At 38.8% G+C, this 23,412-nt stretch overlaps 1 protein-coding gene across 1 annotated transcript in view; it reads right to left on the reverse strand.

Moving 5' to 3' along the window:
* Window positions 1-23,412, reverse strand: part of LOC122797804 (SCO-spondin-like) — a 4,708,783-nt gene that overhangs the window by 3,722,231 nt on the left and 963,140 nt on the right. The window contains exons 25-26 of the mRNA XM_044066325.1: window positions 6,955-7,082; window positions 6,409-6,518 (exon numbers count right to left, since the gene is read on the reverse strand). Of these exons, the coding sequence (XP_043922260.1) occupies window positions 6,409-6,518; window positions 6,955-7,082 (238 nt within the window). The remainder of the gene's footprint in view (window positions 1-6,408; window positions 6,519-6,954; window positions 7,083-23,412) is intronic.

Genomic DNA, 23,412 nt, shown 5'->3' on the forward strand with positions numbered 1-23,412 from the left:
CCCCCAAACATCTCTAACGCCCAAGTGAGAACTGCTCTCTCCAAAGCAAAAAACACAGCATCCATGGGACCTGATGGTGTCCCCGGCTGTGTGCTCCACGAACTCAACGAGGAATTAAACCCACAGCTAGGACAGCTGTTTAATCATAGTCTCACCTCTGGATATGTACCCAGGGAGTGGCGCACTGCGACAGTGGTCCCACTTCATAAAGGCGGTGCCTCCACCGACCCTGGAAATTACCGGCCCATTAGCTTGACAAGCCTTATCTGCAAAGCCATGGAGAGGATCATAATGGATCTCATAAACAAAGACATAGGGAATTTGCAGACTTTGGATCCAACCCAGTTTGGCTTTGTCAAAGGCAGATCATGCCTTTTAAACTTGGTTGACTTTTTCGAAACAGTCACCAAAGCCATTGATGAGGGAAAGGCAGTCCATACAGCATACCTCGATCTGGCGAAAGCTTTCGATACAATACCCCACTCGGGTATCATTGAAAAACTCATCAGCTTAAATGTTAACCCATACATCACAAGATGGGTTGCAAACTGGCTGAGTGACAGAACCCACAGGGTCAGAGTTGCTGGCACCATGTCAGACTCTAAGCCTGTCACAAGTGGTGTCCCACAGGGCTCAGTCCTGGGCCCACTCTTGTTTGGCATCTACTTCTCCAGTACAAGCAAACACAGGAGGGTTATGGCTGACAAAGTTTGCAGATGACTGCAAACTGGGCCGTAGTCGAAAACACATCTGACACAGATATCCTTCAGAAAGGTCTCACAGAAATGGATAACTGGTGCCAGAGCCATGGCCTAAAGTTAAATGCCAAAAAATGCATAGTCATACCCTTCGGGAAAAACAAGGTTACCCCTAGCTACCATATAGGTGGCAATACACTGAGCACAGAAGAAGTTATTAGGGACCTGGGGACCCAGGTTGACAGTAGCCTGTCATTCGACACCCATGTAGCTAAAGTAGTTAGGAAGACCTTCTACATTGCCCACCTTATCATGAAGGGATTCACATCTAGATCAAGGGAGGTCATAGTTTCCTGTACTCATCACTCATCAGACCAATGATTGAGTACAATGCCCCATTCGGAATGTATCTGACCCAACACTTGCAGCAGCTGGAGAGGCCACAAAAGTTCCTCACCAAAAGGATAAAGGGTCTCAAAAATCTGTCCTATGCTGCCCGACTGAAAGAACTTCAGCTCTATTCAGTCGCTTACCGCTTGCTCAGAGGTGACCTGTGCCTGACATACAAGGCCATGTCAAACCCAGATTTGATGAATATGCTTCACCTCAATAAATCTAGATCCGTCAGAGCCACAAGGGCGGGAGACTTAAACCTTGACACGGCTATTAATAGGACGTGCTGGAGGATAGATTCATCACCCAAAGACTCCCTATGCTGTGTAACAAAATCCCGGTATATGTGAGGCAGAGCACCTCGCTGGCCTTGTTCAAGAGAAATCTTGACCAATGGATGGGAGATCGCAGATATACCCCAGGGATTACCTCAGTGTCACTGCTCGACAGAGGCACAGCAAAACAATGGGTATAGTTCCCCATACTAAAGGGGTGGCGTAAGCCACAAAACTATGGGCTAGGCTTGTAAATGCCCTCGGGCAGATAGCCTAGTATAAACCTATGAACCTATATACGTTGTTAAATATATAAAAAAATAAATTTTATTTTATCACATTTGCTTTAGCCTTAAGTGTAGGAAGAATAGCAATACTGTCATGTAGGCCAGGTGGATGCATAGCATTTAGCCTAAGTTGCCACATGGTCTCCAAATTTTTCACCTTTAATTTCAAGTCACCTCCTCTTTCACTACTTTTCACCTTGTCAATGACAAAGAAAATAAACTTTTTAAAATTAGTATAACATGTACTATGCCTACAGAGTGCATTGTGAGCATCTTTATTTCTGATGGCCCTAACATGTTCAGTAATCCTTTCCTTAAGTCTTCGTACAGTTTTGCCCACATAAAAATTGGTGCAGCTGATACAGGTGGCAACATATACTAACGTGTTAGTGTTACAGCTGTACCTTCCCGGGTAGCTCAAAGAACGGCTGTAACCAGGTATGGACACATATGGGCCATCATTGGTGTACTTACATACCCTACAGGTCCCACATTTGTACATTCTAGATATAATAGACTTGCAACTAGAATTCTCCATAATGTCCTTAACATTTCTCCCTCGACTGTAAACTATCCTAGGTCTGCCCCTTGATGATTCCCTTCAACTGTACGAAGACTTAAGGAAAAGATTACTGAACATGTTAGGGCCATCAGAAATAAAGATACTCACAATGTACTCTATAGGCATAGTACATGTTGTACTAATTTTAAAAAGTTTATTTTCTTTGTCACTGACAAGGTGAAAAGTAGTGAAAGAGGAGGTGACTTGAAACTAAAGGTGGAAAATTTGGAGACCATGTGGCAACTTAGGCTAAATGCTATGCATCCACCTGGCCTCAATGACAGCATTGCTAGTCTTCCTACACTTAAGGCTAAAGCAAATGTGATAAAATAAAATTTATTTTTTTATGTATTTAACAACGTATATCAGCATCACAACATTTTATATCTTTAAGCATATTGTACAAGTGCATTTCTATCTTGTATCTTAGTTCAATTATGTTTTTATATTTCATGTATGTTGTTGTTGTGTCTTTCGGCTTTTCCTGGTTAGGGGTCGCCACAGCGGAACTCCGATCCGCTAATGATTGGTAGTTGATTTTTACGTGCCGAGTTAACAGCCCTGATGCACAACCTTCAACGAAGGTACACCCATTCACGCACGTTTCCACGCAGAGAACGCCCTAGCTGAGAATCGAACCGGACAGCGTCTTACTGTGAGGCGACAGCTACCGCAGCACCACCACCGCAGGTAATCAACTGTTTTTTAAAAATTTTTTCGTGACGATGTCATTCAATGTGGATTGGTCAGCAGTTACGGGATGGGGTATTTAAATGCTGTTTGTACTAATCAACATTACTCTGATGAAGCCATTCTTATGGTGAAAGCACTCAGTCGATACAAGTAAGTGCTCAAGGTTGACCAGGTAAGTGGGGAAAGTGAGTTGGAAGAGTGCTTTTAGGTTTAGAGAGGGGTATGGGGAGTTGAGTGGGGACTTTAGGATTAGAGAGAGGAATAGGAATTTTAGGTTTAGGGAGCGATAGGAACTTTAGGGTTAGGTATGGGGACAGGGATTTTAGGTTTAGGAAGCAATAGTGGCCAGGAGGGGGGAAGGGGGTTTAGGTTTAGGGAAGGGGAAGGGCATGGGCATTTTAAGTTTAGACAGTGATACGGACTTTAGGATTAGGCACTGGGAGGGAGTTTATAGGTTAGGTTAAGGGTTATGCTACGGATAGTTAACATTATTGGAGACAGGTTAGTGGGAGTTAAAGTATTTGCTGAAACAAGTTAGTGGCAACAAGGATGGGCATCTCAAGCAAATATCTCTAAAGCATATGTAGCAGACCCACTAATGGGGTCTAACCTAAGAGTTTATGAAGCTTTGAAGCTCATATGCACATTAAAATGGTCCGCTGCAGAACATTTGTAAGACGTGAACACACACACACACACACACACACACACACACACACACACACACACACACACACACACACACACACTGCATGTACATCTACAGGCTATTTGTAAGCTACATGTCTGTGGGAGACAGAAGGAAATTGCAGCACCTTGAGAAAATCCACATGGCTAGGGAGAGGATATGCAGACTCTGTACAAAAGGCATCCCAGCTAAGAATCAAACTGGAGAACGTCTTGCTATGATGTCACAATAGTAATTGCTGCATTACTGTACCATCATATTAGAGATATGGTCAAATTTAATTACTACTTCATAAATTGCATCTAACTTATGATATAGTCAAATAACTTGTATTGTCTATACTGAAACTAATTATAACTTCTTCCTTTCTCAAATGAATTTATGTTTGTTTATATAAAACTCAGACCTCCCCTCTTCCTCAGTCTTTCCCTTTTACTATATCAATACTGGTCGGTGCTCCCTTTTAAACATGCAGCTACAATTAATTCTACCACCATGAAGTCTTACTTATTATTTTTGTTCTACCATTGAGTCCTACTTGCCTTTTAAATGTTCCACTCATACTGCAGATTTTTTTTTCTTTTCTTACCCTTTGTCTTCTTAAAATATTTCTTCTACACAAGCTGCAACCTTTCCACTTTTCTTACCGACTATTCTCTCCCTTATATCTGCTTTAATCTTTCTTTTCTCAACATCTTCTTTGTCCTTTACATCCTATCAAAATGTACTGCATTAAACTATTTCTTGTCTCTTTGCCTTTGTTGTCTCACTTTACCACCCAAATATTCTTGAGCATTCACTATAACTGTGTTCCTTAATTTTCTGCACAGACTGCAATGGTGTAGTTTTCAATGCTGCCTTCCTTTGGAGTATTAGTTTCTGTTCTGGACAAGGCATATTTGTATAAAAGGGTTTGAGGGATAGTAATGAGTTTAAAAGGATAATTTGTGACAACTGGTCCATTTTGTCTAGTAATACATTGGTGAGCAAGATTCTGGATCCTGGCCCTTATCTTGTTTTCAGTCCATCCATCCATCCATCCATGCATGTGCAACCCCTATTCCCATTTTTGCACATAAGGTTGGAGTGCATTAGGTCTTATTTAGAAAGGATGTTCAACAAGCACAGTATGGGGAGGCTCAGTACCTTTAAATGTAGCTCCCCTATCTGTACTTTTTGTGAGTTCATCAGCTGCAGAGATTTTTTTTCATCTGCTCCAGTAAGGGTAAGAAATATAAGGTGCTGAGAACTTTAGCAGTGAAAAGATTGTTTACAAAGCCCAGTGTTCCTAAGTGTCAAGTTTTTTTTACATAAGAAAGACTATTTTTAAGTTTAAAAGGAGACTAGCCCAACACACATATGAGATTTGAACTAGACTAAGGAAGAATTTTCTTGCAAAGCACAGCACTGAATGACCAAGTAATTCTTTTTTTCACTTTTCACATTTTGGACATGATCAGGATGGGTCCACTCGAGGTTATGTAATGTCATTTTTGAAAAGAAGGTGCTGGAATGGCCATGTGCATGGTCATTTGCATTCTTCCACACATTTTATTGGTTATTTTTTTTCCTATTTTTAGTGTATGATTATTTTTATCAATGCTCAGTTTTAATAGTGATCTGATGAAGCCCTATGGGTGAAAGCATTTTTCTTTTTTTTTTTGTTTGTTTTTAATACACTTATGATTACAGTTTTTATTTTGTTTTTTTTTTAAATCTGTGATGTTTCTATATATTGCACCTTTTCCAAGTTACTATACTGGGTGCTGTTTTCTTGATCCATGTGCCTGTTGACATCCATGCACACACACACACACACACACACACACACACACACACACACACACACACACACACACACACACACACACACACACACACTCTTTATTTCAGCTCTCTGATTTTTTTTTGTTTGTTTTGTTTCTACTCCTTTTAGAAGGATCTTATTGTCACCTGGGTGCTAAATCACCATTAGTAGGAGTTGTATGGCATCTTGTGCCTGCGGTAGGAGTTAATTACTAGTTCTGCACTTCATTTTATTCAGACTTTGTTTTATTACTACTCTTTCTGTTTCTTTTTTTGTTTGGATTGTAAAAATGACTTGTTACATCAAGATTTTTGTTGTAGGCTAATCTCATTCCTATGTATGCAGCTGTCAATCCTGAGTTATGATCCTTTGTGCTTTTCTGTATATATTAGTTTTCCGTGGGTTAAAGCTGTTATTAAAAAACTGATCGTGAATTAAAACTGAGTTATTATGGTGACCAAGCATGTTTGAGTTTGTTTCTTCAGTACCTTCACAGAAGATTTATTAATATCTGAAGTTTTGGACTGTTTTATTATTCATTTTTCACAAATAACAAGGAAGTGAAGTCAGTCCTCTACCTAAACACAGGGAACAGCTGTCTCCTTGCCTTTCTGTTGTGGTTTTTAGGCATCGCATTTAAAAGACAGACTACTTGGACTATGGTGTGAGTAATACTGAGGAAAGACTAGTCTTTATTGTAAACTTCCTGTTAGATGGCATCAACTAAAAGTTTTTTCTATCACAGAGTAATTGTTTTTGATTAAGATGCACTGCTGAGTAACATGTTTCTAGGAACCACTACCACCTTGCTCAAGATCTTGTCTTTCATTATTCCTGATTTATTCACCCTGTTTTTTTTTTTTTGTGTGTGTGCGTGTGTGCGTGTGTGTGTGTGTGTGTGTGTGTGTGTGTGTGTGTGTGTGTGTGTGTGTGTGTGTGTGTGTGTGTGTGTATCTGTGTTTGTTACTAAATAATATCAAAAATATTTAGTTAGGTAATACATACGACAAAGTTCCTGGGAACGCCAACGGATATATACTCCGTGTCTGCTGCATTGCTCAGAATATGCTGCCAAAGCTGTACATAGGCACTCGCAATCACCACCTGAGTCACAGCTGAAAAGAGAAATTGAAGGAATGGATTAGACATGGCAATACAGAGGAACATGAAGTCTATGCTTTAATGTACATTTCCCTGGAGACTGACAGCTGAAAAGGGGACCATGTAACAGAATTTTCATTTACTAGATCAAATTATACACTCTGGGTAGAATTCACTTTCACCTATAAAGGATGATAGCAGTTCAAAGAATCTGAATCACCTAGAGTGACAACAGAAAAAGCAGTAAGGTATGGAGGTTGTATTCTTCTGTAACTGTAATGCTTTTTCTGCAGGTTGTTACTCTGAAGGAAGAGCACTGAGCCATGCTACCTCCTCCTAATGCATATTAAATGACAGACTATATGCCAACAGAGGAAAGGTATGGCTTCTCTGAAAAAATAAAAGTAAACCTTCTAATAGTCATTTGCCATAGTAGTATGAAGGACATACCCACAAGCATCAAAGATACACCAGTCAAGGAACTGTTGGTATGGCACCTCAGCATGACAAGGAGAAAAAACAGCTTGTGTAAGAATGTTGCAGCGTTTCCTGGACCAGGTCACACGATGTGGGTTCCTCTGCAATGACATGTAATTAAATAACACCATCAACACCATCAACAGCAAAATATAAACTTTTGTTTTACCTTTTAATATTCTCATAGGTAAGAAGAGTGAGCTGTATATTTTCTGGCCAAAATCAGTTAAAGGATTTATACAATGTAGAACGCTAGAAATGATAAACATGAAAAAAAGGCTAATCCACTTACTGTTATCTGTTCACCCCAAGATGTCACTACTCCTACTGTTCAAGGCAAAAAGAAATATACATGCATGCCTCTCAGGGATAAATAAATAAACAGAAAATTTCTTCTGGAACCAGACAATGTCACACTGGATAGTTTGGTCCACATATACCTCCTTTCTGCTTACTTGAACTAGTCTGCTGATATTACAGCATAGAATAAAGCCCAGTGGCCAAACATATTCCACAATTTTCTCTTTATTAAAATAAAATCTTGGTACATTAAAATTTGATATCATACAGTGGAGAAGTAATACAGAGGATAATGAATGGGTCTCAGAGGTATTCGAGAAATGGATTCAACAAATTTATCATGACAGCAAAGCTTACAAGGAGAACTCCTTGAGTACATTTCAGTAACACACAGAAAATTATTGTAACTGGAAATCCAGTCATAATTCTCTGCAATATATGCGTAGTTTTATCTGCAATGATAAAGTCTGTTATGTGTGTTGCAATTTTTTAGAATTTATAAATCTTTGTCATCAGTTATTTATTGAGAAATATATGAAAAACATTTATTAAGACATATGTAATACAGTATTCTGTACTACTCTGTTAATATACAGTATTATATTAAGTAATCTCAAGAGTAGCATACTCTGTTTCCATTTTATTTATCCTTTCTTGACCAGGTTAGTCCCGCAAGACCAGTGGCTTCTTTTCAGTGGATACCCAAAGTGGCATTTACACTGATAGGGAAAATTTGGCCAGGGCGTCTGGGAACTTCCCCTGCTCTTTTTAACAGGTGTTGTGTTATCTTCTGCATCCACCTGAGTTGCTACAGTTGAAGTAGATGGGACTTTAACATCTCATCTGAAGGGCAACACACTCAGGAGTTCATAAGTTCATAAGTGTGCACTAGGCTAACAGTGACTGCGGTCTTTGTAAGCCTAGCCATCAATCCCAAATCTCTAAAAAAGTTCTGGTACCCTTGGTAAGAGTAAGCAGGGGTTTGAGAGATGAAACATTTACAGGATGCCTGTATCCATTAGAGACATAGACAGCAAACCAGGGATGAATTTCTTATGCTCCATCCAAATGTCAAAATTACACCTGAATTGGGTTAGGGAGGAACTCTGCTTCACATGGATATGTTACAGGGAAGGGTAGTTTCTAGGATACATATTTGTCTCTCTAACAGGACCTATTTATATCCCAGGCAAGGTTTAAGTCTTTAAAATGAATAATTCCGATGATGTTTGTTTTGTGGATATGTAGGAGTTCCATCAGAGTGGGGTCCAATGTTTCCTTGCATGCCAGGCATAGATCTCCCCTAAACAGCTTGCAGGAGACAGAATACAGGGATAGAGTTTTGAGGCAGTCTGTGTAAGACATATTGTTCACTCCTTGTGTACTTTTAGTGAGAAACCTCTGTGGAAGTTTTGACTGTTGGATGTGTCTGGCTAGGTACATACTAAAGTGGGCATTGTACGCAATGATAGGTCTGATGAATGCGAATGCAGTGGAACAATGACCTCCTTGGACCTAGATGCCATATTCTTGCTTATAAGTTGCACAACACAGAATGATGTCTTCGCTACTGTAGACAAAATAGTAGAGTACTGTCTATGTGTGTCCCCACGTGCCTGACTACTGGGTCAACTGTTAGGATTGTGTTGTCAATATAATAGTTACCATGGATTGCTGACTTCCCAAAGGATACGATTATTCATTTGTTGGCATTACGTTTTAGTACACGTCTCTGATACCAGTTATTTGTCTGTGCCAGCCCTTCTTGGAGAACATTAGTGTCAATGGGGGATTCTATGACTGGCCTAACTTGTAATCATCTGCAAATTTTGGTCAGCCATAGGCCCATGACATTAGCCTTGACTTCAGAAAAGTAGATGATAAAAAGGAGTGGTCCCAAGACTGATCCCTGTAGAGCTAAACTCCCCAAGTCTAACTTTCTAGGTCCTGTCCAGATGGCTATCCATTGGGTGATGTAAGGATTTATACTGACCTTCTTGAATTTATCAACAATTCAAGTAGCAAAAAAGCAAAAAAGTAAAAAAGTATCCTGCTACCCAAAGGTCCAAGCCAAGAAATTGTAAGAAATCCAAAGTGAAGACACAAGACAGGACAACCAGGCTCTAAAAATCAAACAAATTTATTGTATATTCAACGGATAAGCACGTTCACATGTAAAAACATGCTTCATCAGATCTCAGAAAACAGTCAAACAGCTTAATTTAAACAGATTTAAAATACTGCCAACCAATCCAGTTCACAGCAGGAAAATCAAGTTAATTAAATAATTAATTAAACCCTTCAGCAGTAAGACAAATGCTTCGGTGTCATTCAAGTTCTGAAGGGCTTGGAAGCTTAATAAGCTGTCACTTAGAGGTAATTGGCATTAGTCAAGTTCTTAACAGGTTTGGAGTTTGATGGTGGTTCTAGGTTAAACACTAAAGGAGATCATTTTTTGGTCAGAGGTTCTAGGATATTTGTACCTCTAGTTGGGGAGCTATGCTCCAGGGCGTTTCAATTGATGAAGTCCAAGATCCTCTGAGCAAGTGAATTATAGACTGTGTAAGTCTCGCAGTTTATGGTGGGGTACAAGTCATCCATAAATATGGTGCTATGCTGAATGTTAACAGATTCCAGTAGGTTTAGCTAGGAGGTGTGTTTCTCCAGACTCATGTTGGGGGATCTGTAGCTAGCAATGATTATGATAGGGGGTTACAACTATGGTTAGTTGGTCATAGAGCAGCTCAAGTGAGTTATGTTGGAGCAGTCTAGCAATGTACTTGTCCTTTATGAACACTGAGACACCTCCTCCCTTTGTTTTATCCTGAGCTAAGGGGGATTGAAATGTATGAAAGCACTGGAGCCTTTGATGGTTGGGTGCTTCCAATGGTTATGAACCATGTTTCTGTGACTGCTCAGAGCATTACCACCTCTTCCAAAAAAAGCTGAAGTTCGTCTAGAAACCCAGGATTCTCTGGTAAATACTCTCTACTTACCACATCTGCTACATGTAGTGCCTTAACAAACATTCTGTATATGGATTGAAAAAGGTTTGTAGTTTGTCACCTGAATGTCATTTAATGTATACATAATTATAGAACTACTCACTATCTGAGGATATCTTATTTGTATGTCTGTTGACTTGCATTCTTGTTTTGGTACTTAAGTTCTGAGCTATTTGCAAACTTTTCTCTGTCTTTACATTTAGTCCTAACAAACAGCACATTTCATGTTTCTGTTCAACAAAATGCACATTCTTTTGAGCACTCTTACTTTTTTTTGTTTGTATTTTATATATGATTCCCCTCTCTCCCTCTTATGGGCAAAAACAGGCTGCTTTGAATCACTGTAACTGATGATGTACAGGAGGTACATAAACATGGGCTGTTTTGAATTAATTCCTACAACTTAGTGCTTTGCTGCGGTCTGCACAGAATTAGGCTGTGATCTTTACTGAATTATTAAGTGGTCAGCTGGGATGCTTTGAATCACTACAGTGAATGAGCGTGAGTCAGTCATTGGTTTGAATCATTACACAATGGGCTAGCTACAGAAATTTCTGTAAATGCTGCTTTGCCGAAGGAGACCAGCCTGCAATTTTTACATTATTTAGCTGGTCGGCTGGAGGAATTCTGGTTTATTGCATGTATGTGTGTGTGTGTGTGTGTGTGTGTGTGTATGTGTGTGTGTGTGTGTGTGTAAAATCCCCCTGTCTAGTTAAGTGACTTGAAATAATCAATCCCTGTATCTTGGCTGCAGAAGGCAGTACACTTAATCCTCCACATCAACTGTCAGCTTTCTTTTTTGTTTTGTTTGGTAAATCACTGAGGATTTCAGTTGGTCAATGTCAGTTATTAAGAGTTTCACAGTTTTGATGCAAATTTGCAAAACTAATTGTTTTGTTAACCTTTTAACTGATTTAGAGTAGTCTCCTCTTATGTATCTCCAATTCCGCAGAACATCTATGATTCTGCCTCATGTTTATTCTCTATCTTTGTGTAAGTCACTTAATGAGACACTAATTTGGGGCAACTGTTAATTTGGGAGAGGCCTCTCAATAGTCCCCCAGACATCAAGCCAATTATGGTGTAAATGAAGGAAACTGTAGTAAACAGGAGCATTATCAGATGAACCATATTCCTTGGATGTGATCCTTGGATAATTCATTCTATTAAATGCTGACGGTGTGTTTATTATTTAGCTGTGAAGAAATTGGAGTACATGAAGTTTGAGTTTAATGTTTATATTTTATAAAAACATTTTTAATTTAGCTTGACTTTTTGCAGACACACGTGTGAAATGCACTGTATTTGGTCTATAGCAGTTCGTCTAGAACTAAGTGCAGATGAGAAAACGGCCAAGAGCTGCTGCCTGTCTTACAGGGTTTGATTCCTCAGCCTTCATTTGTCTTCTTTGTGAAACTAACCATATTACTTCACCAAACAGTACTCCTGGGATGCCTCTAAAAAGGGGCACTTGTGTCCAATGGGCTGTCCCACACTGTTAGCAAATGTGTCATATATTTGTCTTTTGAATTCCTTCATCCTTTATGTACCTGCTAATTAGTACTTCACTATAAGCTATTTGAGTACAAATCCAGGTACACCTCTTGTACTTTAGTGGGTTGCCAGATGTTACTCTGGCAGTTAGTGCAGAGGACTAAAGCTTTGACCTACTAATGACCAAGTCTGTTTTCTATGAGACAGTGTTTTTGTTACAAAATGACTGCCAATGTTTTTTTTATTTTTTTGTAAAATTTGAAATAAAGGTTTGAAATGAAACTGAAATCTTTGTGGTAATGTCAGAAGAAAACAGTATGCACACTGACAGGTTTAACAGTGTTTATGGTAACTGAGGAGACACATCCAAGTAATGGGAAACTGGTATGGCTGGGAGGGAGTCTTATTTATTACCCTGCAGAGGGCTCATTTTGTCTATGATTAATCCCTGTTTACTTTAAAGGCATATGCTGCAACCATATGACATTATCAGTTATTCAAGTATGTCAGACCTGTACTGAGTGGTATCAGAGGAGATGGCAAATCTTAATAACACAGAAGGCAGAGGGATGTCAAAAATGGTCCTGCAAGTATATAAGCCCCACCCCCAAAAAATAATGTATTCTAAGCAGTAATATTTTTGATTTTTTATGAATTGTGGACTGTTGAACAAAAGTTGCTGCAGCATTTATATTGCCTGTAACCATTTTGCATTATTAATTGCACTAAAGAATGAATTAATTAATAGGTATGGATTGTGTAATATAGTCTAAACATGTTGTGCTTTAGTAATATATTCTTGCAGTACCTCCTTTACAGTCTCCACTTGGAATGATAATCAGAACCATCTGATGTTCAGCATCCGTTATGTAGTCATTGTTGCATATTAAATGTAAGGGTGGCCACGGTGGTGCAGCGGTTAGCATTGTCGCCTCACAGCAAGAGGTTCTCCGGTTCGATCCTTGGCTGGGGTGCCTTCTGTGCGGAGTCTGCATGACCTCCCTGTGGTCGCGTGGGTTTCCTCCGGGTGCTCCGGTTTCCTCCCACATCCCAAAGACATGTAGTAGGTGGATTGGACACTCTAACATTGGCCCTAAGTGTGAGTGTGTGCATGTGTATGCCTTCTGTGGAAGGTTGGGCGCCGGGCTGGCAACTCCACACCATAAAACCAATGGCAGAAAAAGTACAATTAGAGAAAAAGTAAACGTTGGTCACACAGCTGTATAAAACTCCTTTAATGTAGAAATAAATGAATTAAAGTAAGTGCTTTCATGGATACAATCCGCTTCATCAGACTTATAAAAAAACACATACAAGGTCCCATTTAGAAAGAGGCTCAAAATACAAACGCACCAATCAAATTGGAGCCATTAATCCAAAATCGCATATTTAAACACATATTACTTAAAGCCTGGTATGTATATTAATACTAATGACATTATGTCAAAGGCATTATTTAACCTAATAAAAATGACAATAATCCATGTTTAAAATATATAAATATACATATAGTAAAATATGTGACTCAATAAAAACTTAATGCTTCAGAGGTCTAGTCCTTAAAAAAAGGTTTTAAGGACACCATACTATTTAAACCTGGTGGTCTATCAGCTTGAAGCTGAATGATCCATTTTTGTTCTACCACCTTTGTGCTGTTATTAAGGTTGCCCCCCTATTATTCCCAGAGATAATTTCTAGAATAAAAAACTTAAACTTGTGTATAGAGCCTTCTCTACTTATGTGCATAGCTAATACATTGTTCTCTTTTTCATTCCTGATGTCCCTAAGATGTTCCAATATCCTGTCTTTAAAAGGATGATTGGTCTTGCCAATATAGAAGGCATAACATTCTGTGCAGAAACAAAAATATACCACATTCTTGATGCGGCAATCCACATAGAATGTAGCCTCAATCTTAAATCCTGTATAGGGATGTGTAAATTGCCTACTAGAATAAATAAAAGGGCATACCATGCATCTCCTACAAGTGTAACTGCCCAGTCTATCAGACATAATATACGTACGGCCATCCACTACCTTATAGCACAAATGATTTTTCAGAGACCTGTTTTTCTTAAAAGAGAATAGAGGTGTATCACTTATCTTACCATCTAATTCTTTCACCATAGAAAGAATGTCCCAATTGTTCTTAACAATATCACATACTACCTTTATGTTACTAGCAAAAGTCAAAGGCATTCTAATAGCCCTGTCTACCCCATCCTTTAAAACCTGGTGGATACAATCAAGGTTACCAACAGGTGCATATGCTACAACCTGTCCATCAGTATAATAGGGTCTGCATCTGCCTTGTCTCTCCCTCCATGCTACACCAATCTGTCTGTCTATGTCCTGTTCTTTGTAGCCCCTCTCCATAAACTCTTTTTAAAGGCAAGCAAAGCCTCTTGTAAAAGCTCATCATCATTATAGAGGTGCATTATATGAAAAATCTGCCCTTTCAGTACATTTCGTTTGGTATGTTTAGGGTGCATACTCCCATTATGTAGGACATTATTCTTCCTGACTGGTTTCCTATATAGGGAGGTAGTAAGTGTACTAACTGCATCCCTTTTAACCTTAACATCTAGAAACTCAATCTCAGTACAAGAATATTTACATGTAAACCTAAGAAATTCTGTTACATTATTAAGGTAGTATAGGAACTCAGTTAGGTCTTGCTCAGTGCCATGCCACAGGAGAAAAATGTCATCCACAAATCTTTTATACCACTTATCAGAATCACTAAAATCATTACCAGAGAGGACGAAATCCATCTCCCATCGTACCAAAGAAAGGTTGGTGTAGCTGTTGGCACAGGCCGTGCCCATAGCCACGCCAACTTCCTGTAAGTAGCATTGCTCATTGAACATAAAGACATTATTATCTAAAATAATATCCAGCAATGCACATAGAAGTCTAACTTTACTAGGGCACATATTCTTAGCAGTCAGTAAATCTCAAACATTTTCTATACCCCAAACATTAGGGATCACAGTAAAAAGTGACTCTATATCAAGAGTCACAAACCAACAGGGACCCTGTCGATTGTACATGCATACCTAGCTCACTTAAAAAATCCTTTGTATCTTTGAGCACAGTAGCACAATCATTTAAAACAGGGTGCAAGTTATTTTCTACGAAGATGGAGAGGGGCTATGTTACCCAACCCCTGCCTGACATAACTGGGCGCATGGCTGGATTAGACAGATTTTTGTGCACTTTTGGTAGTCCATACATTAAAGGGATAATAGGTGGATCAACCTTAAAATATTCAAATAGGGGGTCTGATACCATACCTGTTACAAGTAAATTAAAAACAAAAAATTGTATTTTATCAATAACAGCAGTAAATATCTGTGAAGATATATACTCGTAGGTATTTCTATCCTGCAGGAGACTCAACATACCAGCTATATGCAAATCTCTATCCAAGACGACAATACCCCCTCCCTTGTCAGCAGGGCATATTTCAATACATGTCATACCTTTAAGTTCCTGAAGGGCCTGTTGTTCAGCTGAAGTCAAATTATAAAACTTATCACTATTTTTTACTATATGTATATTTATATATTTTAAACATGGATTACTGTCATTTTTTATTAGGTTAAATAATGCCTTTGACATAGTGTCATTAGCATTAACATACATACCAGGCTTTAAGTAATATGTTTAAATATGCGATTTTGGATTAATGGCTTCAATTTGTTTGGTGCATTTGTATTTTGAGCCTCTTTTTAAATGGGACCTTGTATGTGTTTTTTTTATAAGTCTGATGAAGTGGATTGTATCCGTGAAAGCACTTACTTTCATTCATTTATTTTTACATTAAAGGAGTTTTATACAGCTGTGTGTGACCAGCGTTTACTTTTTCTCTAATTGTACTTTTTCTGCCATTGGTTGCTTTATTCGTTGTTTGGGATACTTTTCTACATTTTGCATTTTCGCTTTTTTATCCTTCACCGAACATGGCTGATGGAATGGATCAGAGCCAGCAAGCTGAGGCTTCTATTGGTAATATGCGAGTTACCACAGTTGGAAATGGTAAGAGGATGACCGAACGGTTAGACTCACTTCTAAACCTGCAAATTAATCCATTGTTGGCTGAGGATTTACAGCTTCAACAAGGTATGGTGACTGTTGATTCCAAACACTATGATAATTTTTTGAAAGATTTTAGAATACTGGAGAATAAACTTTATAAGTATAAGCGTCTGCAGTGGCAACGCTTTCACTTGGAAGCTTCTCTAGGCTTAATATCATACCTAGAGGGCTCCACGTACTGACTATGCCTAGCTATGGGCAGACATACCATGAGCTACTTAGGTGTTGGCAAATGCTTAACTTAGAATGCAGCGCTAAATATATGCAGCTACTTATGGAATTTTTTCAGCCTGAGGATAATGATTTACTTAGTGACATTTATCGTCTACAAAATGATATCTATAACAACTATAATATAGATATATATGGTGATAAACTTGACAGCCTACACGACAATATATCTATGTATGAGAAATGGCTTTCAACTACTAAAACCAGGAAAATACAAAGGTATCTGGACGATTTTCGGACAGGTAATGTGTTTTCATGGGCTAGAGAAGTAAACAATGTAGATGGACTCTGGCAAGCATCAGGCAATGGCCGGAGTAACAACGATATGAGCAGAGCGATTGGACCAGCCGTCTCTTCTCCCATAATAGCTTCATCATCACTGGTGGAAGATGCTTCTACCATACCAGAGAACCTACCAATAGCAACAAATAAGCCACGGGAAATTATAATGAACACCACGAAGTGTATTGAAGGTAGAGAAATGTGTGCTTTAGGAAAATAAGTTTTACCAGTAGTTAAGAAGAAGCAAGTTCCGCTACTGAGAACAGGCCTTGATAACATGCAACAAGGGGCTGTTGCCTCTTGTTAATCACAAGGGAATTTTTTATTGCAGAATCCGCTCCCCATCAGAGGGAGGTCCAGGAGCCGGATTATCAATGGAAAGATACGTCGCCCCCACAGTGTGGATGAACATACCAGGACTGTAAAGAGGGCCAAACAGGTCTAGTTTTTAATATTTCCTCTTACCCTTTAACTGAAACGCATTTGACATTACTAAATAGAGGGCTGTGCTTTGTTCCGGCACACAGAGAGGAACTTGTGGATGTATTGAAAGACCTTAAATTATTCGGTAGGACTTTGAAATTAAAAGCTATGTTTCAAGGTGACTTTCATGAATATAATGTTTTTAAGAAACCTAGTGTGTTTATTCCACCTGGTAATGCAGTGATTGATTTGTTTGTGGATGTGTGTGAAAAACAAATCAGAGATAGACTGGCTGAAGACGATAGTGATAGGTTTTATAATTTGACTGCAGCTGAACAACAGGCCCTTCAGGAACTTAAAGGTATGACATGTATTGAAATACGCCCTGCTGAAAAGGGAGGGGGTACTGTCATCTTAGATAGAGATTTGTATATAGCTGGTATGTTGAGTCTCTTGCAGGATAGAAATACCTATGAGTGTATACCTTCACAGACAGTTACTGCTGTTATTGATAAAACACAATTTTTTGATTTTGATTTACTTGTAACAGGTATGGTATCAGCCCCCCTGTTTGAATATTTTAAGGTTGATTCACTTATTATCCCTATAATGTATGGACTACCGAAAGTGCATAAAAATCTGTCTAATCCACTCATGTGCCCAACTGTGTCAGGCAGGGGTTGGGTAACTGAGCCTCTCTCCATCTTCGTAGAAAAGAACTTGCACCCTGTTTTAAATGATTGTGCTACTGTGCTCAAAGATACAAATGATTTTTTAAGTGAGCTAGGTATGCATGTACAATCGATAGAGTCCCTGTTGGTTTGTGACTCTTGATATAGAGTCACTTTTTACTGTGATCCCTAATGTTTGGGGTATAGAAAATATTCGAGATTTACTGACTGCTAAGAATATGTTCCCTAGTAAAGTTAGACTTCTATGTGCATTGCTGGATATTATTTTAGATAATAATGTCTTTATGTTCAATGAGCAATGCTACTTACAGAAAGTTGGTGTGGCTATGGGCACGGCCTATGCCAACAGCTACACCAACCTTTCTTTGGTACAATAGGAGGTGAATTTCATCCTCTCTGGTAGTGATTTTAGTGATTCTGATAAGTGGTATAAAAGATTTGTGGATGACATTTTTCTCCTGTGGCATGGCACTAAGCAAGACCTAATTGAGTTCCTATACTACCTTAATAATGTAACAGATTTTCTTAGGTTTACATGTAAATATTCCTGTACTGAGATTGAGTTTCTAGATGTTAAGGTTAAAAGGGATGAAGTTAGAACACTTACTACCTCCCTATATAAGAAACCAGTCAGGAAGAATAATGTCCTACATATTGGGAGTATGCACCCTAAACATACCAAACGAAATGTACTGAAAGGGCAGATTTTTCGTATAATGCACCTCTATAATGATGATGAGCTTTTACAAGAGGCTTTGCTTGTCTTAATAAAAGAGTTTATGGAGAGGGGCTACAAAGAACAGGACATAGACAGACACATTGGTGTAGCATGGAGGGAGAGACAAGGCAGATGCAGACCCTATTATACTGATGGACAGGTTGTAGCATCTGCACCTGTTGGCAACATTGATTGTACCCATCAGGTTTTAAAGGATGGGGCAGACAGGGCTATTAGAATGCCTTTGACTTTTGCTAGTAATATAAAGGTAGTATGTGATATTGTTAAGAACAATTGGGACATTCTTTCTATGGTGAAAGAATTAGATGGTAAGATAAGTGATACACCTCTATTCTCTTTTAAGAAAAATTGGTCTCTGAAAAATCATTTATGCTATAAGGTAGTGGATGGCCGTAAGTATATTATGTCTGATAGACTGGGCACTTACACCTGTAGGAGATGCATGGCATGCCCTTTTATTTATTCTGGTAGGCAATTTACACATCCCTATACAGGATTTAAGATTGAGGCTACATTCTATGCAGATTGCCGCACCAAGAATGTGTTATATTTTTGTTTCTGCACAGAATGTTATGCCTTCTCTATAGGCAAGACCAATCATCCTTTTAAAGACAGGATATTGGAACATCTCATATTGGAGCATCTTAGGGACATCAGGAATGAAAAAGAGAACATTGCATTAGCTATGCACATAAGTAGAGGAGGCTCTATACACAAGTTTAAGGTTTTTATTCTAGAAATTATCTCCGAGAATAAGAGGGGGGCTAACCTTAATAACAGCACAGAGGTGGTAGAACAAAAATGGATCATTCAGCTTCAAGCTGATAGACCACCAGGTTTAAATAGTATGGTGTTCTTAAAAACCTTTTTTTAAAGACTAGATCTCTGAAGCATTAAGTTTTTATTGAGTCATATATTTTACTATATGTATATTTATATATTTTAAACATGGATTATTGTCATTTTATTAGGTTAAATAATGCCTTTGACATAATGTCATTAGCATTAACATACATACCAGGCTTTAAGTAATATGTGTTTAAATATGCGATTTTGGATTAATGGCTCAAATTTGATCGGTGCATTTGTATTTTGAGCCTCTTTTTAAATGGGACCTTGTATGTGGTTTTTTATAAGTCTGACGAAGCGGATTGTATCCGTGAAAGCACTTACTTTCATTCATTTATTTCTACATTAAAGGAGTTTTATACAGCTGTATGTGACCAATGTTTACTTTTTCTCTAATTGTTGCATATTACTTGAGCATAGCCAAAAGGCCAAGATTACTGTGATATACTTTTCTCTACAAAATCAGATTCTAAAGGATTTCTGAGTTTAGTTGAAAAATGCTCCTTTGGCAGTTAGTGCAGAGGACAAAAGTTTTGATTTGCTAATGAGCTGTATCCTGTGGCAAGGGTGCATGTTCTTAATCTCCAACCTTAATTTATCTGCTGTGTGACACTGAGCAAGCAACTTAACCAGACAGTGCTTTGCAGGAACCAGGAATTTCAGCTAGGCTCCTTAATTGTCTCCTGGACTGCATGTCTACTAGCTATGAAACTGTTGTCATTGTTTGCCAGGCATTCCTTATTGCATAACTGGGTTTACTACCAAAATGTCATCAGAAAGAAAATTCTGGTCAGAACATCGAAGGAAAGAGTGAATGTGACAATGTTCGTCCGCAAACAATGTTGAATCAGCTGAACGAATTCAGCAGATTCGACATTGTTGCCAAACAGAGCACGCAATTTCCACATAGAAGCACACTTATGTGAAACGACTACACCTTACATCACAGGCTGTGTCCTCCACTCCCCCTGCTAACTATATATTCCAACTCTGAGATCGCACTACAGTGAGAAAAGGGATGAATGTCCTAAACCGCACTGTACCGCGATCTCTGTGCAGTTCTTCTCATTCATATCAGCGAATGCACAGTAGCATTCACTGACAGGAATTTCGAACATGGAATACTCAGCAACACAGAAATTTGGACATCTGCCTTTCGTTTTTCCATCTGCGGGGCATCCAAGTTCGTCATTTTGATAGCAAACCGCATAACTGATCTAATTCAGGAAATATGGCACTATCACTGGCACATAATTTTTAATGCAACATAGGCAATTTATTCTTGAAGGTTAAGCACTGCATTTGTAGAGGAAGTAACGAAATGCAATGTTTTTGCCAATAGCAGCCATTGCATTGCTAACAGTTTTCTTTAATTCCAAAATTATTCAGTTGACTTACTTCTGCAGAGATTGCGCATATTGACGTAGCATATGTCATCAGACGGTTACTATTTCTTATGCTTAGATAAACACTCTTCTATTTAAACTTAGTTACACAAGGTTGGATCTTATGGTATGATGCTATTTCATGTAGTCCATCAGAAACCACCAATAAAGTACATATAATTTATTTCTTCACAACAATAACGGTTGTACACAGTCAACAAACTGGCTATAACTACTAGTGGGGATGGGAGGCTATCTGCTGATGAACGTACCTTATCCTCCTATCATCTGGTCTTTAATCTAAATTTGCAGAACTAATGTACGTGTGTGTGTGTGTGTGTGTGTGTGTGTGTGTGTGTGTGTGTGTGTGTGTGTGTGTGTGTGTGTGTGTGTGTGTGTGTGTGTGTGTCTATTAAGTTGGAATACTCAGGCTACTGTGTGTTTGTGTGAAACAAATTTGAAATGTGTGAATTTGGTCATTGTTGTTATTAATTTTTTTTAACACACATCTGAGAAGGATGCAGTCAACAATGTAGTCATGGGTCTGTGGATATCTGTGGATAAAAATGACTGACCCTGCTGAGTAGATAAAGCTGACAAGTCATTAGGACTAGTATGCAGTTGCGTAAAGGAAACTGGAACACTTTATTGTGGCAGTTTTTTTGTTTTTTATCACAATCAGACATGTGATGTGTATGAAGTCAATAAAGCAGCCATAATTGTTCAGTACAGATACTGATGAATTATAATGACAGCAGTTTTAGTGGCATTTTATGGTTGAAATGTTCTGTTCTGAAATGCGTATTTTTTTTCATTATTGATTCACACAATTTGTTTCACTCCTTAGTGGAAAAAAAATGTTTAAACAGCAAATTTAAAACACACTCTAATAAATGCTGCTGTATTAAAAAAAAAAAGTTATATACTCACCATAATGTTCCATCTCTGTTGTCCATTTTCATTCTTCCTCAACTGATGGGTTTGGACCCAAGACTCTGATCTGACTCGGCCGCCTTTTTCAGAGTGTAGGATCCTAGAGCTCTTGAGCTCCTCCCATCATCCATAATGCCCCACCAACCTAATATACCACAGATCGAGTTTGCTGCTCCTAGTTACAACAGGAAAGTTGCAGAACATGAAAAGGGAAGCTGGAGTTCAAAGAAGAAGCCGAGGTTCCTATAATGCCCTCTGATCTTTCCAGAAGAAAATAATGGAGGAGGCAGGAGGGTGGGGAGTTGAGGAAGAATGAAAGTGGACAACACAGATGAACATTATCTTAACACAATGTTGTCATTTTCATTCATTCCTCAAATGATGGGACAGAGTCTACAGCTACCACAACCTCAGGAGGACCCTAAGGAAGGATATTCTGGAGAACAGCTGAGCCAAAGCTGTTCTATCCCTAGAGACCAGATCCAGCTTGTAATCAGCAGTAAAGGCATGAGGATTAGCCCATGCTGTGGCTGCAAAAATTTCATCCAAGGATGCTCTAGACCAAAAAGCAGAAAAAAACAGCCATAGACCTACTGGAATGGCCTCTAGGAGGTTTTGGCAAAGGTAAACTCAGTTTTCCATAAACAAAGGTAATGCAATCAGTTAACCATTTGGCCAATGGCACTTTAGATAATGAGTTGCCTAATTTGGTAGAAGAAAAGGAAACAAACAAGATTTTCTTTAGTCTTTGGTTCTAAGATGGTGGACATGAAGTCGTCTATGTACATCCAACAGATGCAACATATACTCTCCTCTGTTTGAGAAGTGAGGAAAGAAAACTGGGAGATTAATGATCTGGTTAATATTTGACTCAGAAGCTACCTTAGGTAGAAAGGATGGATTAGTTCATAAAGACACCCTGTCCTTGTGAAAAATTAGATAAGGGAGGTTTGAAGACAGAGCCTGTAGTTCAAATACTCTTTTTGCTGAGGTAATAGTAACTAGGAATATGTCTTTCAAGTCAAAAATTTAGGGTCAGCTTTGGCCGAAAGTTCAAAAGGTGGTTGAGTGAAGGCCTGAAGCATAATATTTAAATCCCAAGGAGGTCTTTTAATGGGGGTCTAAGCAGAAAAGTTCCCTTAGGCAAGGCTTTGCAAAGCTTAGAAGAGGCTAAGGTAGAATTATTTACACCTAGCTGAATGTTGGAAATGGCTGCCAATTGAACTTTAAAAGTTGAGAAACTAGCCGCTTCATTGAAAACCATAGCTAAAAAGTCAAGAGTTGGAATTAGTGCTGAAAAGGGGTCTAAGTTTTTGTTTAAGGCCCAGTGAACAAACATTTTCTATTTACTCTTGTAAATCTTTCTAACAGAAGCCTTATGGGAAGATAACAAAATATGAACAATGTGGAGGACAGCCTGGGCTGGTTAGCAATCAGTAGAACTGGTGAACCCAAGTGGTCAAATTCAGCCCTGCTATGTCTGGGTGAATCATGCCTGTCAGGTGAGACAGGAGGTCTGGAGTCGGATCCAGAATCCAGAGTGGATATAGAAGATGAGGTCACAGGAAAATAAACCATATCTGGAGGGGCCAGTAAGGAGCAATGAGGATAACTATAATCTTCAACCAGAATACTTTCTGTAGAAATTTGGGAATGAGAGGTAATGGGGGAAGGCATAAAGAAGACCAGTAGGCCACATATGAACTAGAACATCTCTCGCTGATTCCCCTGGTGGGGGAATCACGGCAAACAACCTGCTGCATTTGTTGTATAAGGGATAAGTAAAAAGATTGCAGCATGGCTGGCCCCACTGGATTTTCATGCTCTCCATCACTATGACATTGAGACACCACTTATTGGGCATAAGGATGCACCTGCTTAGTTTGTCTGCAATCCCGCTGGATTTCCCCGGGATATGCATTTCTATCAGAAAATGACTGGAAGAGATTGTCCATTGCCAAATTCTCAAAGCTTCTCAACAAAGTGGGTAAGATCTG

This window comes from Protopterus annectens, chromosome 3.part1 (genome assembly GCF_019279795.1).
Source record: "Protopterus annectens isolate FY-2018-M chromosome 3.part1, PAN1.0, whole genome shotgun sequence".
NCBI lineage: Eukaryota > Metazoa > Chordata > Ceratodontiformes > Protopteridae > Protopterus > Protopterus annectens.